This window comes from Grus americana, chromosome 1 (genome assembly GCF_028858705.1).
Source record: "Grus americana isolate bGruAme1 chromosome 1, bGruAme1.mat, whole genome shotgun sequence".
In the NCBI taxonomy this organism is placed as follows: Eukaryota; Metazoa; Chordata; class Aves; order Gruiformes; family Gruidae; genus Grus; species Grus americana.
Window position 1 is genome coordinate 212514388 of NC_072852.1, and position 15387 is coordinate 212529774.

At 39.4% G+C, this 15387-nt stretch overlaps 1 protein-coding gene across 16 annotated transcripts in view; it reads right to left on the reverse strand.

Moving 5' to 3' along the window:
• DLG2 (discs large MAGUK scaffold protein 2) overlaps window positions 1-15387 on the reverse strand; it is a 1065252-nt gene that overhangs the window by 784563 nt on the left and 265302 nt on the right. For 2 of the 16 annotated variants that reach the window (XM_054813789.1, XM_054813782.1), the window contains exon 1: window positions 4851-5351. The exons of 13 other annotated variants lie outside the window; for them this stretch is intronic. In XM_054813789.1, the coding sequence (XP_054669764.1) occupies window positions 4851-4970 (120 nt within the window). In that variant the 5' untranslated portion in view covers window positions 4971-5351. Of the gene's footprint in view, window positions 1-4850; window positions 5405-15387 lie in introns of those variants that run through there. One more of the 16 variants, XM_054813799.1, reaches the window with a different exon arrangement.

The following is a 15387-nucleotide window of genomic DNA, read 5'->3' on the forward strand; positions in this document are numbered from 1 at the left end:
CCTTGGTGTCCTACAGTAGTAGAGGAACCGTACTTTGACCTGCCACTTGTATTGTAGTTATGACTCTGCAGTTATGAGTACAGTAAGTCAGACTGTCAGACATAATCAGAATTACAAAAAGGAGTAAACCCAACTAAAAACTACCATTGAGTCTATTCTTAATTACATTAGAAAAAGTGAGAAACCACTCTTTCCTGCTTAGTCCTTTTAAAATGTTGTATCAAAGCCGTTTGTGTGCCTTCTGAGCTGTTCCTCACTTAATAGAGAGGTGCTAGAGAATGGTGCATGACAGAACATTTAAAGGAGGAAAATATGCATAAGAAACCAAGGCCCACGTCTGGCAGTCTGTGAGAGCTGCGAGTCCAAATCCTTTTGACTTCATCCCCCATTTGCAAGGAATACCCCAAGACTACAGCAGAACATATTTTGGCGATACAGGCCCATGCCTGGAAGATGCATAAACTCTTCTCCTTTGGAAGACCAGAATAATTCTTGGTACGGGTGCTGAAATATGTGATATACACAACTTCATTATGTAGCTATATCATTAATTTCTACTGGGAGAGGGGAAGAGTTACAGCTGTGTGTAAAAATGTAGACAGAATTCAGCAGCTCAGCTGGCATTTGTGACATTTTGCAGCTTTTGGCAATGAAACATTTTGCTATTTGGTACTATGATTCTTCTGCTTTTATTACTTAATCCGCAACTTCTGTTGCAATTGGAAACTGCTAGGTTAAAATAATTACTTATATTTTTGAAATTTGGGTGGGACAAGAGGACAAACAGAGAGCACTAAAGTGATTAAAGGACGCTAGCTCCTAGCACCCTCCAAGGGCCCTGGCCATACTCCATTCCTACCCCAACAGGTCCTCCGCATCATCCGAGATCCTCGAAAAATGACAATGCATAGGTCAAAATTTCAGCCATAAACCACTTCATGATTACTGTTTGACACAGGCTTCCACAATCTTTTAGCTGAAGCACAGGAGGTAAAAGGGATCGTACGTAGAAAACTTCTGTCACCACCACGGTGACCCAAAGTTAGCAGTCAGAGCAAAAAAAAGGCGCTTAGTTAACCCAAGTGTTCAGGTAGGAGCTCAGTTCTGTGAGGTGCCAAGTGTACCCATTAACATGAAGACAGCCTTAAACTCCTGCTGAAGTACCTCTGAACCTCCTGGGAAGCCTTTGGCACTTCAAAGGGTACGGATCTGAATTCATAACGGGGAAAAAAAAAAAAAAAAGAAAGACCCTGATCTTTACATGAAGCTCAGATGACCCCAAAGAAGCCAGTGCTGACTGCTGCTGAGAATGAGGTGTTTCAAGGTGAGAGAGCCCAGCGCTCACGTCAAGTCCCATGCTAAAGTACAAATGAAAGACATCGTCCCTGCTACTTGAATTCCCAGAAGCACCAGCTATGACTCCAGTAAGACCCTCAAACTGCCAGCCAGAAATAGCAGCCCAGATTCACAGTAAAATCTTTCAGAACTACACATAGAATTCATCAAGGGAAGTGGAAGGTAGAACTACAAACTTTTAAGAAAAGCAAGACCCCAGTCCATAAAAGTTTTCCAAGCTTAGCTCAGACAACGGAACCTAAAGATTTGCAATGTTTCCCATAGTTTTACAAGAAATACTGAGGGAATTTAAAATACTTGCCTAAGCCAAGAACAGAAAAATTTTAATGGCAACCTCTAAAACTCTCTTGCATATAAATACATAAAGTATTTTCAATACACAATGGGCACAATTAAAACTACAAATATTTGACACTGGGCAGCCCCCTGCCATAGTTAGCCCGTGCTCCTGAGACTTAGTCATGCTGAAAATACAACAATATATTTAACTACTGTATGTAGCAGGAGTTCACTTTTTCAGGCACACTGCGCATTTCCACAAGAGCACTTCTGATCTTGGAGGCGCTGCTTTTACATTTTAATTCCCTGACTTCTGGGCTAATTTGTGATATCTTCCACTGAGGTACAAAATTGTGAATACATGACAGAGTAAGAAAGATATTACTCAAAAAAGTAAAATTTTAATAACCCTGTGTCTAGTAAACAGGCAATAATAAGCAATAGTTATATTTTCTTTTTATTTTTTTTTAATTCAAGTTGAATTTCATTTTTAAAATGTAGGTCCAGAGAAACTCTGTCAGAGAAAGATATTTTGCTCATAACTTCTCAGACATCTTTGTGCCCCTTTTTAACCACTGACTTGGCTTCTGCTCAGGCAGGAAGAAATAATTATTCACATAGGCAGGTATATGTTCATGGTCAGTACTATTCTTTAGTCAGCTGTAAAAACAGGCTTTGATTAAGAATACATGGAGTAGACCTCTTTTTACAAGTCTGCGTATGCCAACTAAGTTCACATGGGCAGTTTCAGATAGACTGGCAATCAAGAAGCAAGAGTCCTACCTTGAACTTGAAAAATCTGCTTTCTCTAAAGCCATAAAGTGCAGCTGCCATCAGAACCAGACCCAATTGCTTTGCTTTTTCGCTTTCCAGGGCAAGCGAATCTATTTCCTGTTACAGCCTGTACTTATAGTTTAATTCTATCTTATGACTTAAAGACTAAAATATTTGAGAACCACTACGATTTTTTCCACCCATTTAAAAGGGGGAAAATACAAAACGTGAAACAGATGTTTTATAATGTATTTCATTTATTTTGGCCACCCATAAAGCTGTGGCTTATGTTAGTGCCAACCAAGTAAAAAGCAACAGAGTTCTGCAGAAACACTATGTAATATATTTCAGAATGACCAGGCATGGGGAGCACCTTTCAATAAACTCCTATTTATTAAGTAATTTTCAATGTCAGAGAAAGAAATCAGGAATTACTGAAGATTCAAGGGGTGCTGCCATACTTGGGCAGTGCCTGGGGGGATTTGCAAAGTTTGTGCAGCTTTTTTATGTTGCAGCCCAATGCATAGCTTGGAAAGCAGATGATCAAAGTATACATTGAAAGTGGATTAGTTTGCTGAAATTAGACCAAATGAAGATAGCATCCTTAGAACAATATCATGTAAATAACAGATACTGTATATCAAACAACTATTCCAGAGACACTTAGCAGTTGAAGAAGTTCCAACAAATTAAAACTATCTTATCCAAACAATCGTCAGACTTGGGCTAGTACAAACCTTTCACTTTTTTCTGTGTTTATGAATGGAAACAAAGACATTTCAAAAGTTAAACCCATGAGACTCAGAACAGTTGCTGTGGTACTTACTGATAAGGTATCTAGCAGAAATTACAGTAAAAATCATATTGAAATTTTCCCTGGACCTATACTTATTTAGACTGAGAAATCATTTCTCAACAACAGACTCACTTTAACAGAACACCTTCAGCACAGTACTGCAGGCTGGGGGACAAAATGAGCAATAAAAAATGGTTGGTCTCAAAAGATTTCTTTATTGACAATTTACTGCATTGAACACAGGGCATATAATGTGAATATAATTTGCTAAACTGCCAAAAACATTATAGGGAAAGCATAAGGAAAAGACAATGGATGCATTTTAGGAAGACAGAACAGCATTAAAAGTTTTAACTTGTATTTTTTGGCTTGTTATCCACATACTCAAAGAAAATATATTTTTCACCTTCCTCCTTGGAAGTGACACAGAAAGTGAATTGCAAAAGTTAATTAGAAAGTAACGAAATGTGAAAGCTTAGAAATTCAGTAAAGCAATCAGCAGTACAGACTTTGACCACATACACAGGAGCAGACTGTTAGAATGTGAGCTTTCAATGCAAAATACATTTTCAATCAAATGGCCAAAAAATATTTTGACTGAATAAAAAAATATGAACTTCCTTATTATCAAACCAAGTGCAAATACAGAAAACTCACTTTAATTCAGAGGCATGCTTAAAGCAGTTTGAAAGCAAAATATCCTTTACAATTATTTCTCCAGGTAAAACAGTTCTAACTATGATTCGCCGGCATTTGCCAGTGCTTTCCTTCCCAGACAGACACACTCATTTGAACTTGAAAAAGCCGGAATGCCAAAAGTACCTCCCCAATATGTTGACTGAGGACTGTAATTCATTTAAATTATGCAACTGGATTCCCACAGCTGGCCCACAGCTTGGCTTAGAGCTCAGTTCAATGCCAATGATCCTGTCTGCTAATATTGTCCTACTTGCAGAGAAGGTAATATATCCAGCAACTTATATTGAAGTTCTGGTCCTAATTAACAGAGCGAGCAAACGTTGACATGAGTGACAAATGCTGGTTAACAGTTACTGTGAGACCAGTGCTGCCAGCTGGCATTTTTCTGTAGCCTTTTGCAGTAATAATCCCTTGTTTATTTCTTAGGACATTGCTTATAATTTGTTTGTATGCATTTTGGTTCAAGTTAGAAAGAAATCAGCACAAAAAAAAAAAAAGACAACCCAGATAACAGCAGCGAGACCCCCCCGGTTTTCAGACAAGGAATCAACAAGAAAGCATGCAAGCAGCATCACTTGGAGGATGCATGGGGGACTAGAGTACAGGAATTTTATCCTATATAAAGCTATGTAGCCTTGCACAAACAGCCTTTGGCATCTTGTTTCTGGCCTACCTGGACAGTAGCAAAACATGTTTATCAGATCATACGAGCCCAGATCCTGAACTGCAAGCGGTTAAAAACTGAAGGTCACTAAGCTGCAAAATTAAAACATGCTTCTACGCTTTAGCTACACAGACACCGATAAAACAAAGCCTCCACAACCACCTGTAATAATATGCCTGTTCAGCTAGCAATTCCAAAGTGCTCAGCAACACAAGGTAGACATTTTCTGCAGCTGGTTTTACATGTACATTCCTGCCAAATTGTTGTCTCGTCTCCTCTTACCTTCACATTAGTCCGGAGTGCACAGTAACATGCAAAAAACATCGCAGTAAACAAGGAGCATATGGACCAGTATTCAGCGTCTCTGCTCTGCACAAACGGTACACACACGATCCCGAGCATGTGCTACTAAGGAGCATCCGTTCCCTCTGTCAGTTTGAAAATGCATCTCTGTTTTTCTGACTACAAAAAGACATGTCTTGAAGGCACTGAGTGAAAGCTACATAGCTCTTCATCGACTATATATAGAAATATGCCCAGTAATTTCAATTAGCAGAGAATTCAGCATCTGAAACTTGGACCTCAGTTGCTTTTCCTTTCAGCATTTTAAATTCAGGGGGGAAAAGGAGGGGGAACTCACCCGGAGGGGAAAGGTGAGGAATTAAAATGTAAGCAGCGAGTTACTTATATTTCCCCCTGGCTTTGATGTTTTTCTTTTCAGTATTTTACAAATGTTATACACGGAAAAATGAAGAAAGGTTTCTTTTCCAGTTCTCAAATTTACTGTAGATTCTCCACTGTTTCTGTCTGCTCTTGTTAAAGATGCAGCATCCCTTTTAACAAAGACAACGTCATCAATCATGACAGATTCAACATGTTCTACTTACAAATACAGTCTCTGATTAAGGACAATGGCTGGCTGGCTTATTAACGTTTCCTCAAATGCAAGTTCAGTCCCCTGTGCTAATCTATTTTTAAATAAAAAGTCCCACCTACTCCTTCACTCTCATTTAATAAAAATGCAGCGGACTAGTTCTAAAGATCCTGAATGGCATTGTGCTCCTAGCTCAGACACTGGACATTGTTTTCTAACTGCTCGCTTGCTTGCTGGGATTAAAAACACAGAAAAATTAAAACGAAAGCAGAGAAAGCCTGGAGAAGGCTGTGCCCTCACATTTGTAACTACATATTCTGAATTTAAAATGCTCAAATATCTTCCAGAAGGAGGGAACTCAGAACCTAGCCAGAAGGCAAAGCTTTAATTCACAAGCACAAAAATAAGATCAAACCACTTCTTTCACTCCTGTCAACTGCTGGGATGCTACAAATTAACTGATTGTTTACTAGACTGCAGGGACACGAAGTCAGAGGCTCAACTCTTTGTTTACAGCACCGGGAACCACCGATATTCATACTGAATTATGAAGCAGTCTTCAGGAATAAAACCAGAAAAGAGCCTTTTTTTTTTTTTTCTTTCACTGCAGCAGATACTGTGGGAGGCAAAGAGTGGAAAAGGCTTTACTACCTCCTTCTCTATCAGCACAGAGCAATTTGTGTAGGATAAGCGTAACTTAATAGAAATATCTGCAGTGACTTTTAGGATTTCTTTAAATAATGCTTTACGTAAACCCCCTTGGAAATCTGCAGAAACACCGAAGTCCTATCAAAGTCAGTGGGTATCTTTCTGTGGGCAATGAGGTGAAGAAGCTTCAACAGAAGGACGTGCATCTAAAGAAGAAAAAAGGGGGGAGGGGAAAAGACGGCAGGGTTTTTTTCCAACATCTTCCTAAAGACAAGCTCTCAGAAACTGTCGTCAACTCCAAGTGAACAGCTATTTTTAGCCTGTCATTGTTTGTGCCTTTTTTTAGGAACGAAAAAGGCAGTCGTGTTTAAAGCTAGATATTGCTCTACAATGTATCCTAAGACAGCTACTTAATTTGATCCCCAGCTCCATCTGTCATACAAATTAAGTAATTAGTTATCACAACCTTCTTTGGCACAAGCAGTGACTTCTAGAAGAAAAGAGATGAACCCTGTTCTTAAATCTAATTCCATAATTTTTATTAGTAATGAAACTGGGGTCTAGATGCCGTTGTTCATAAAGCTGGGATATCCCAAAGTTACGATAATTCAGACTTCCACTGCAGCAATATCCAGCAAATCAGCTAAAACATAGTAACGTGTTGCTCAGCAAAAGCATGGGACAATTAATTGATGTATTTTTCTGACACTCTTCAAGTGAACAGAAAGGGAAAGGAATCATGGTTTATTTTGCAGTACGGTACATTAACAATTAAAATTAAGCATCTTACTCAATGAAAAAATATCACAGATCTTGGGGAATTCTGATCCACCAGAGAAATGCAGTTCAAAAAGCAAAGATGAATAGATGCACAGTCCTGAACGGCGAGGCAAGGCTCCGGCAAGCATGTAGCTGCATATGAAAATCAAATTCGAGCCTCCCTTCTGCCAAAGGAATTACACAAGTTTTCAGTCAGCAAAGTCTTTGAAACAACTTTCTTCTTCATGATCCTAAAAAGTTAATGGGTTTGGTTTTAGGCAAATAAACCCAACCTGGGGAAAATGGGAATCTCACAAAAAGACAGCAGGGCTGCGTAAGTGTATGATTCCCAAGCGATCACCTGTATAAAAGGCTTCAGACTCCTTTAGGAAAGCAAGAAGTAATGCAGTCCCAAAGTCTTCACTCAGAAAAACCTCCCATGACTCCTGAGTGTCTAAGAAGGAAGAGTTATCCAGGAAATTACAGATCCTGACCCTCATAACACTGTAAGAGTGAGAAGGGAAGACTCCCAACCATGTGGCAGATGCCTCCTATAACTGTGGGGCATTTGAGAATTTGCTGGAAAATTGAAACCTCTGTACCAGCCAACACGGTATTACTTTGATAGCAGACCAATCTAACACGTTTTGCAGGGGCTACTTCAGGTAATCTACACAAGCAGATCCCTGCAGGGCTTGTTCACCTCTGCCAAAACATTTCTTATTGCAGCAGTCTAATTGTTAAAGGCGGCAGTCTCATCAAGGACGTACAATATTTTATTATGACTAACAGCTACTCAAAAGCATCACATATTGGTGATATTTACTTTCTTTGACATAGAGTTGATATCAATGAGTAAGGAAAAAGCCTTGCCCGAGTCTGCCAGACATGCCAAAAATAGCAGCACATTTCAAGTGCTCAGGGCCTCTTTAAATAGGAGATCACAAGGAAGAACCCCACAGATGAAAGAAGTTACTCCCTTTAAAAAAAAAAAAATGTTAAGTATAAAACCCATAGAGAGACAGTAGTCCAAAAGAGCTACATTACAGACCCTCTTCAAAAAGACACACAACTTGTGACCTGAATATTCTTAGATGACAGAAACCACTGGAGCCAGTATCTCGAGCTGCGAAATTTCATCGTTACTTTATCCTCCTGTGCCTTCAGAAGGGCAGAAGGGAGAGCTTGGAAGGAAACCCTAGCTGTCCGCAGAGGTTCAAAGAGAGCAGAGGGAACGTGCTGCCCTGGAAGACCTTGATCTCAGGAGGCCCCACGGGCAGTCTGCTTCAGAGCAGTGAGTGGGGGACAGTGCTTTGCAGCATCTGTCACTGCCCCGAAGAAGAGCAACGGGAGCAAGTAGCAGTAGTAGTAGTAACAGTAGTGCTAGTAATAGAAATGACCTATTGCCATCGCATCCCGAAGCTGTGGCCAAGGGCCCCCACTGTGCTACAGCACTGTACAAGCACAAGACGGTACTTAAAAAACCTTGTAGGGGAGCAATGAAACCATACTGGGGAGTAACATTTTCATCCTCAGCAGCCTAACCATTTGCATCGGGTTTTTTTTTCCCCCTCAGGAATTATGGAAAGGGTGGTATTTTAAAGGAGAGTAACAATAAAAGAAAAAAAACCAACAATGCTTTTCAGGGTTTGCTCTACAACAGTGTAATGTGCCCCACTTCATCTAATCACCACATTTGTGGGTAAATAGTATAAATTGCTTTTAAAAAGCTTGCTGCAATGAGACAGATTTTGTGATCATCCTCTGATGATCGCAAGGAAAGCAGAGATTATCTATAAAAAACCCCAGAAAACAGAGGGGGAAAGGACTGAGGAAGAGGGGGTGTTGCTCTCTGAATGGACAGAGAGAGAAATGACACTCCTGTCCTTCAAAAGAGGGGAGAGCGTATGTCTGCAGGGAGTGGGGCGTAACGGTGGTTTGCAAAGCCATCTGCAAGGTCTGGCCATGCAACTCTTATTAGTATCAACGTCGATAATCCGCGCCACTGACTTTCAGCAGCCAGGGGTGTAATTCTCCCTCTTTTTGCAGTGATGCTGGAGGTACTGGCCTGTGCAGTCATGGCACTATGGCTACAGTCATGCTCCATCACACTCTGCTTTTGCACACTGCAGTGATACGATCTATATAGCACCCTAGTCCTGCATTACTTAAATGCCTCCGATTTCAGCACATGAGCTTTAAACTGGAACGATTTTACTCATTTCCCCATTTCTGAGACTTTAAATTGTCATAAAAATGTTATTTTCTACAGCTACAGGAATTTCATTGTACTGAAAATATCCAAGTCGGGGTGGGATATTGGAGGAAGCGTTGATACAGACTGCAGGTTTTGGGTGTTGTGGGGTCTACAGTTTCTAGATGGAAAATGTTGACTACGGAAGAGTGGATTGAGTCTATGGGGTATCTGGAAACAACTGCAGAAAGAACGTGGAACAAAAGCCACAATTGGCAAGAAGCCTTGCTTAGGCTTTCCATTATAGCAAAGTCTAGTAAAATACAACAGACAGAGGAACTAAATCAGCAGCTGGAGCTCAGCAAACCTTAAAATTTCCAGAAAGAGAAAGAAAAAGGCTGAAAAGATTATTTACAAATCCTCATCTCCAGTATTGTAAACATCTCTCTGGCACCCTAACATTCTGATGCAAAAGTTGTGGGGTCAAATATTCCTCCTCACTTCCAGGCCAGTAAACAGCAAAGACCTTCCCCTGGGCTGATTTAACTTAAGCCACAGCTTTTCCTGAAAACTTTCTGTTTTATTTTTCCTGTAAAATCTTAATATAATTGTCTGATTCTTGAGCATTTCTTCCTAATGTCCCAGATCTCTGCTTTCTGTCCTCTGTGGGTGCATTGAGGAAGGTTTTGATCAGATATGTGAGAAAAACATATAATTTACTTAGAAATCATTCCTTCTCAATATTGAATTTATACATATTTTATGAATCAAGCCGTTGTTACTATTTCAAAACGGCCATAAAATAATTTATAATAAGCAAATTTAAAGAAACTATATGGCCAAATAATAAACAAAAACCAATAAACAATGGCCTGATCCTGTGAGTCTTCTCTACGACTGTGAATTTCTCAGGAAAGGCCTCCTCATTGCTCCCCATGACATTAAAACAGAATACAAAAAGCAAGGAGCAGAGACACAGAAAGAAGGAACTAGACCAAGCTGCACAAAGCATCTTGAGTTACTGGAAGCCCCGTTTTAATTCTGCTGTACTTGTAACCTGTAACCAAGTTTATTTTATATCTCGTCCTATCCCACTGATTGAGAAGGCATGACTCCATTAGAGCATCCATTGAGAGACCCAGGCTGTGAAGACTTGAATTTCCTGAATTTCACTCAAATTGATGACTTACATGTCTCTACGATGTATGTTTCATTTTGTGACTCTGAGAGGACAGCTGCCTTTCTTCTTGACCTGCATTCTCATGATCATAGAATCATAGAATCATAGAATCATAGAATCATAGAATCATAGAGCTGTTTGGGTTGAAAAGGACCTCAAAGATCATCTAGCTCCAACCCCCCTGCCATGGGCAGGCACACCCTCCACTAGACCAGGTTGCCCAAAGCCCCATCCAACCTGGCCTTGAACACTGCCAGGGAGCCAGGGGCAGCCACAGCTTCTCTGGCAAACCTGTTCCAGTGCCTCACCATCCTCACAGGGAAGAACTTTTTCCTTATATCTAATCTAAATCTACCCTCTTTTAGTTTAAACTTATTACCCCTTGTCCTGTCACTACACTCCCTGATAAAGAATCTCTCTCTAGCTTTCCTGTAAGCCCCCTTTAGGTACTGGAAGGCTGCCTTCCATGCATGATAACACCTTTGAAAAGGTATTTCCATCCACAGTCATATGAAAGGCCATGGCAATCTGGAATCCTAGCAGATTATCTTGTCTGTCTCCCTTGCTGAGGGAAGATTAACCATACATAGACTGTTCTTGGCAAATATTTGTCTAATGTGTCTTTCAAAGTCTCTCATGAAGGGAATACAATCTTTGCTTCAGATGGTCCTTTTTTCGTATTATGGGAATGTTTCCATGAAGATCGAGAAGATGATCAACAGTAAGATACCACCTTTTATTCAAATGAGATTAACTTAGCAAAACTGCTTTTTGGAGTGTTTTTTAATTTTCCACTTCTGAGAGGTCATAATGATGGGTAAAGTAGAAGGAAAGATGTGAAGCCCTCAACTCTATAATTTTGAAGCACTGGAAAAGTAATTGTATGCTGAAGCTTGTCATCTGTGCATGGTGCTTTTTATATTTTCACCTTTGTAGGGTAAGACTGTCAGCTTGATAGAAGTGTGCATAGACAGATTCCCATTTATTCTGCATTGTTAATATGTACACACATGCATGCGTACACAGGGATATGACTGCATGCAAAGTGCATATTTGTGAGACGGAATATCAAGAGCAAAATAAGAAAGGGGGCATCTTCACTGTTAATATACAAGGTGGTTTGGCCTTTCTGATATACATTTTCATCCCAGATGTAGAGCTCAACGCTAGGTAAAAAGCCTAGACAATTAGAAGCCTATGCTTGTTTCCCCCCAAAAAAAAACCATTTACCATGACTGTTTGAAAAACTTGGGGAAAATTATGTCTATCATTTCATGATTTGCCATCACTCCCCAATTATGAATTAACATTTTACTTTTATAATTTATGAACTATAATTTATGAACTAAGCTTAATTCACTTAAGCATAAAATCCATATTTCCATGGTAACAGCATGAATGAAGAAGGAATGAACTTCCAAAGTTCAACTGCATTTATTACAGTACTTAAAAATAAACCTCCAGCAATTTACATCCAGGAAATTGCTGTAGCCTTTTGTAGGAAAAAAATAAAAAAAAAAAAAAAGAAAATTAAAGCTCATTGTAAATTTGTATAAGAAAAACTTGATTTTGTACTGTACTTGATAAAGACCTGTATGTGTCAAAACACCTAGGTTTTTATTTTTTTGTACTGTGATTTTAGTCAAGCAAACCATTTAAAGGGAACCTATTGTTAGATTAAGAAATATGATATAAAATTTTGTAAGAGTGGAAGTAACCTATGTTTTCAAGAAAACACAGGTTTAGGCTTTTGGGTTTTTTTGTTTTGGTTTTTTTTTTTTTTGATGTAGCCAGTATTTTCGTTAAACAAGCAAAGTGTTATGTTTTACAATAGAGAGTACAATGACAGATATACATTAGCCATGCTGTAACTTTTCCTCTTCATTAATTGATAACAGTTATTAGCTTAATATGTTAACAAACCTCAGCCAGAAATCTGATCAATGAGATAAATACCTTGTTTTGAAAATATGTTTAAATACAGCCAGTTCTTGAAAAGTTATTTCAAACCTGCATAGCATGTGAAAACAAAAGATAAGTAACTAGTGAAACCATTTACAAGGGAATTAGTATATTTTCTATGTTTTAATGATTTCAAATCAAGAATCAAGGTGTTTCTAGAAGCCTCATGTGTCAAAAGCATATTACTGGTCTCAGTAAAGAATAAATAGGTAATCTATTTATTCTAATAATATAATAAATCTAATAATCTATTTTCTTTCTTTAAAGAAGAAAACAATATTCAAAATAAGTATATTACAAAAATGAAGGAGGAAAAAAATCTCCTAGTGGAGAGAATTCTCTTTTAAATACAGCCAAATAAACCAAAATAATCTACCTCTACAAGTGTAAATACATGATCCCCTCGCAATCAGAGCTTTTACAAATACAATTTGCCAATTTGTCTATGGAATCTAAGAAGAGTGTGCTTAAATCAGGCATCCATATTACTTGTGTATAACTGTATACCCAATGTTAGAAAAATCCTTGTCAGCAACCTATCTCTGCAAAAGTTAGTGATACATGCTATATCTGTGTCTCCTCTGGGACCTGTGACTCCCAACATTTGAAGACACCTTGCCAAACTAGATAAGTTTTCTCTTGTACTATCCAAATCATAAAAATAATCCCCAGACTAAGACTTTAAGAATTTATCTAAGAAGGAACAATAAAGTCAGAAAAAAAATCCCATGATGGACTGAGATTTTTCCTGTAGAGTTTTACCAATCAGTTCATTCCTTACTTCAGCTCCTCTTTTAGCCATCAAGTCCAAATATTTTCAGCTGTTTTTCAGCTGTACTATTTTCAGCTGTACATACACAAGTCTGTGGGAATCAATGAGATGCATCCCATGGTCCTGAGGGAACTGGAAGATGTAGTTGATAAGCTGCTTTCCATCATATCTGAAAAGTCATGGCACTCAGGCAAAGTACCCAGTGACTGGAAAAAGGGAAATAGTACAGCCTTTTTTAAAAAGACTAAAAAGGACGACCCTGGGAACCACCAACCAGTCAGCCTCACCTCTGTGCCTGGTAAAATCATGGTACAGATCCTCTGGAAGCTATGTTAAGGCATATGGATGGCAGGGAGGTGATTAGAGACAGCCAACATGGCTTCCCAATAATCCCTAAATAATCTGCTGACCTTCTACGATGAAGTGATAGAGTGACTGTGTTGCTGAATAGGGGAGGAGCAACTAATGTCATCTACTTGGACTTCTGTAAGGCCTTTGACATGGTCCTACACAACATATTTTCTCTAAATTGGAGAGATATGGATTTGATTAATGGACTATTTGATGGATAAGGAATTGGCTGGATGGTCACATACAGAGTTGCAGTCAATGGCTCAATGTCCAGAGATCAGTGGTGTCCCTCAGGGATCCATACTCACACCAGTACTGTTGAGTATCTTTATTAACGACATAGACAGTAGGATTGAGTGCACCCTCAGCAAATTTGCAGATGACACCCAGCTGAGTGGTACAGTGGATACGCTGGAGGGAAGTGATTGCTATGCAGAGGGACCATGACAGGCTTGAGGAGTGGGCCAATGTGAATCTCATGAAGTTCAACAAAGCTGAGTGCAAGATCCTGCACCTGGGTTGGTGCAATCACCAGTATTAATTCAGACTAAGAGAAGAATGGATTGAGAGAAGCCCTGCGGTAAAGGATTTTGGAATACTGGTGGATAAAAAATTGGTCATGGGCCAGCAATGTGTCCTTGCAGACCAGAAAACCAATCACAGCCCAGGCTGCAAAAACAGAAGCACGGCAAGCAGGTCGAGGGAGGTGATTCTTCCCCTCTGCTCTGCTGTCGTGAGACCTCACCTGGAGTACTGTGCCCAGCTCTGGGACCCCCAACACAAGAAAGACATGGTCCTGTTGGAGCAGGTCCAGAGGAGGGCCACAAAAATGGTCAGAGGGAAGGAACAACTCTCCTGTGAGGAAAGGCTGAGAGAGTTGGGATTATTGAGCCTGGAAAACAGCAGGCTGTGGGGAGACCTTATTGCAGCCTTTCATAAAGATGGAGAGAGACTTTTTACCAGGGCCGGTAGTGATAGAACAATGGAAAATGGTTTTAAATTAAAGAGGATAGGTTTAGATTGGACATAAGGAAGAAATTTCTTTTATGATGAGGGTGATGAGGCACTGGCACTGCTTGCCCAGAGAAGTTGTGGATGCCTCATCACTGGAAGTGTTCAAGCTCAAGTTGGACAGAGCTTAGAGCAACTTGGTGTAGTGGAAGATGTCCCTGTCCAAAGCAAGGGGTTGGACTAGATGATCTTTAAAGGCCTTCTCCAAGCCAAACCATTCTATGATTCTATGATTGCCCTTCCACTAGTACCTCTAGAGCTGTTTCCTATTTTTTAAATAAAAATCAATTACAGAAAATCCTCAGGGTGTATGTCTTTCTCAGTAACAGCACTATTACCTATGTCTTTCACTTATCCTTTCTGTATGTTATCTTACGACTTCACTGACGGCTGTTAATTGCATTGCTCTGTTGAAGTGAAGCATCTAGGAAACCAAGTGTCTTGAGACAAAGGTTTCACCCTTCATCATCTTCTGTCACTTACAAACTGATACCACTCTACTGTTGCTGATGACTTACAGCAGGCGTGATGCAACTTTACTTGCCTCCACTAGGCACTCAGAATGAGTTTTAAAACTTAGGCACCACTAAAAATGGGGAAATGTATACATATATATATGTATGCATACATATATGCATACATGGAAATATGTATATAGCCGTCAACTTTTTGGAACCATTAAGAGGTTAATTGCCATATACATATTACTATAATGAGAAGAGCACTGCTTGCACTTGTTCCCTCCCCCCTTTCTGCTACATCCCTCTATGCCTCCTACACACCAATTGAAATATTATTGCTAAATTGCTAAAATAAGGTGAATGATATTTTCTTTCAAACAGGATTCCTAAAACAAAAGTACTGCTGAGCAGCAAGCGGAAGAGTCTACATCCTCTAAATGATGCCCAGCTAATCAGACAACACAATTTTGAATCCACTGTTACTTTTGAGAATTTCACCCAGTGTTCCTGAAAACTTGAGAAGGCCTATCTCAGCAGGTAGATCTCATCTCTAGGGTCTGTAATTAATGTTATCATAAAAAAATGTAATTTTTCAATTTACCACTGT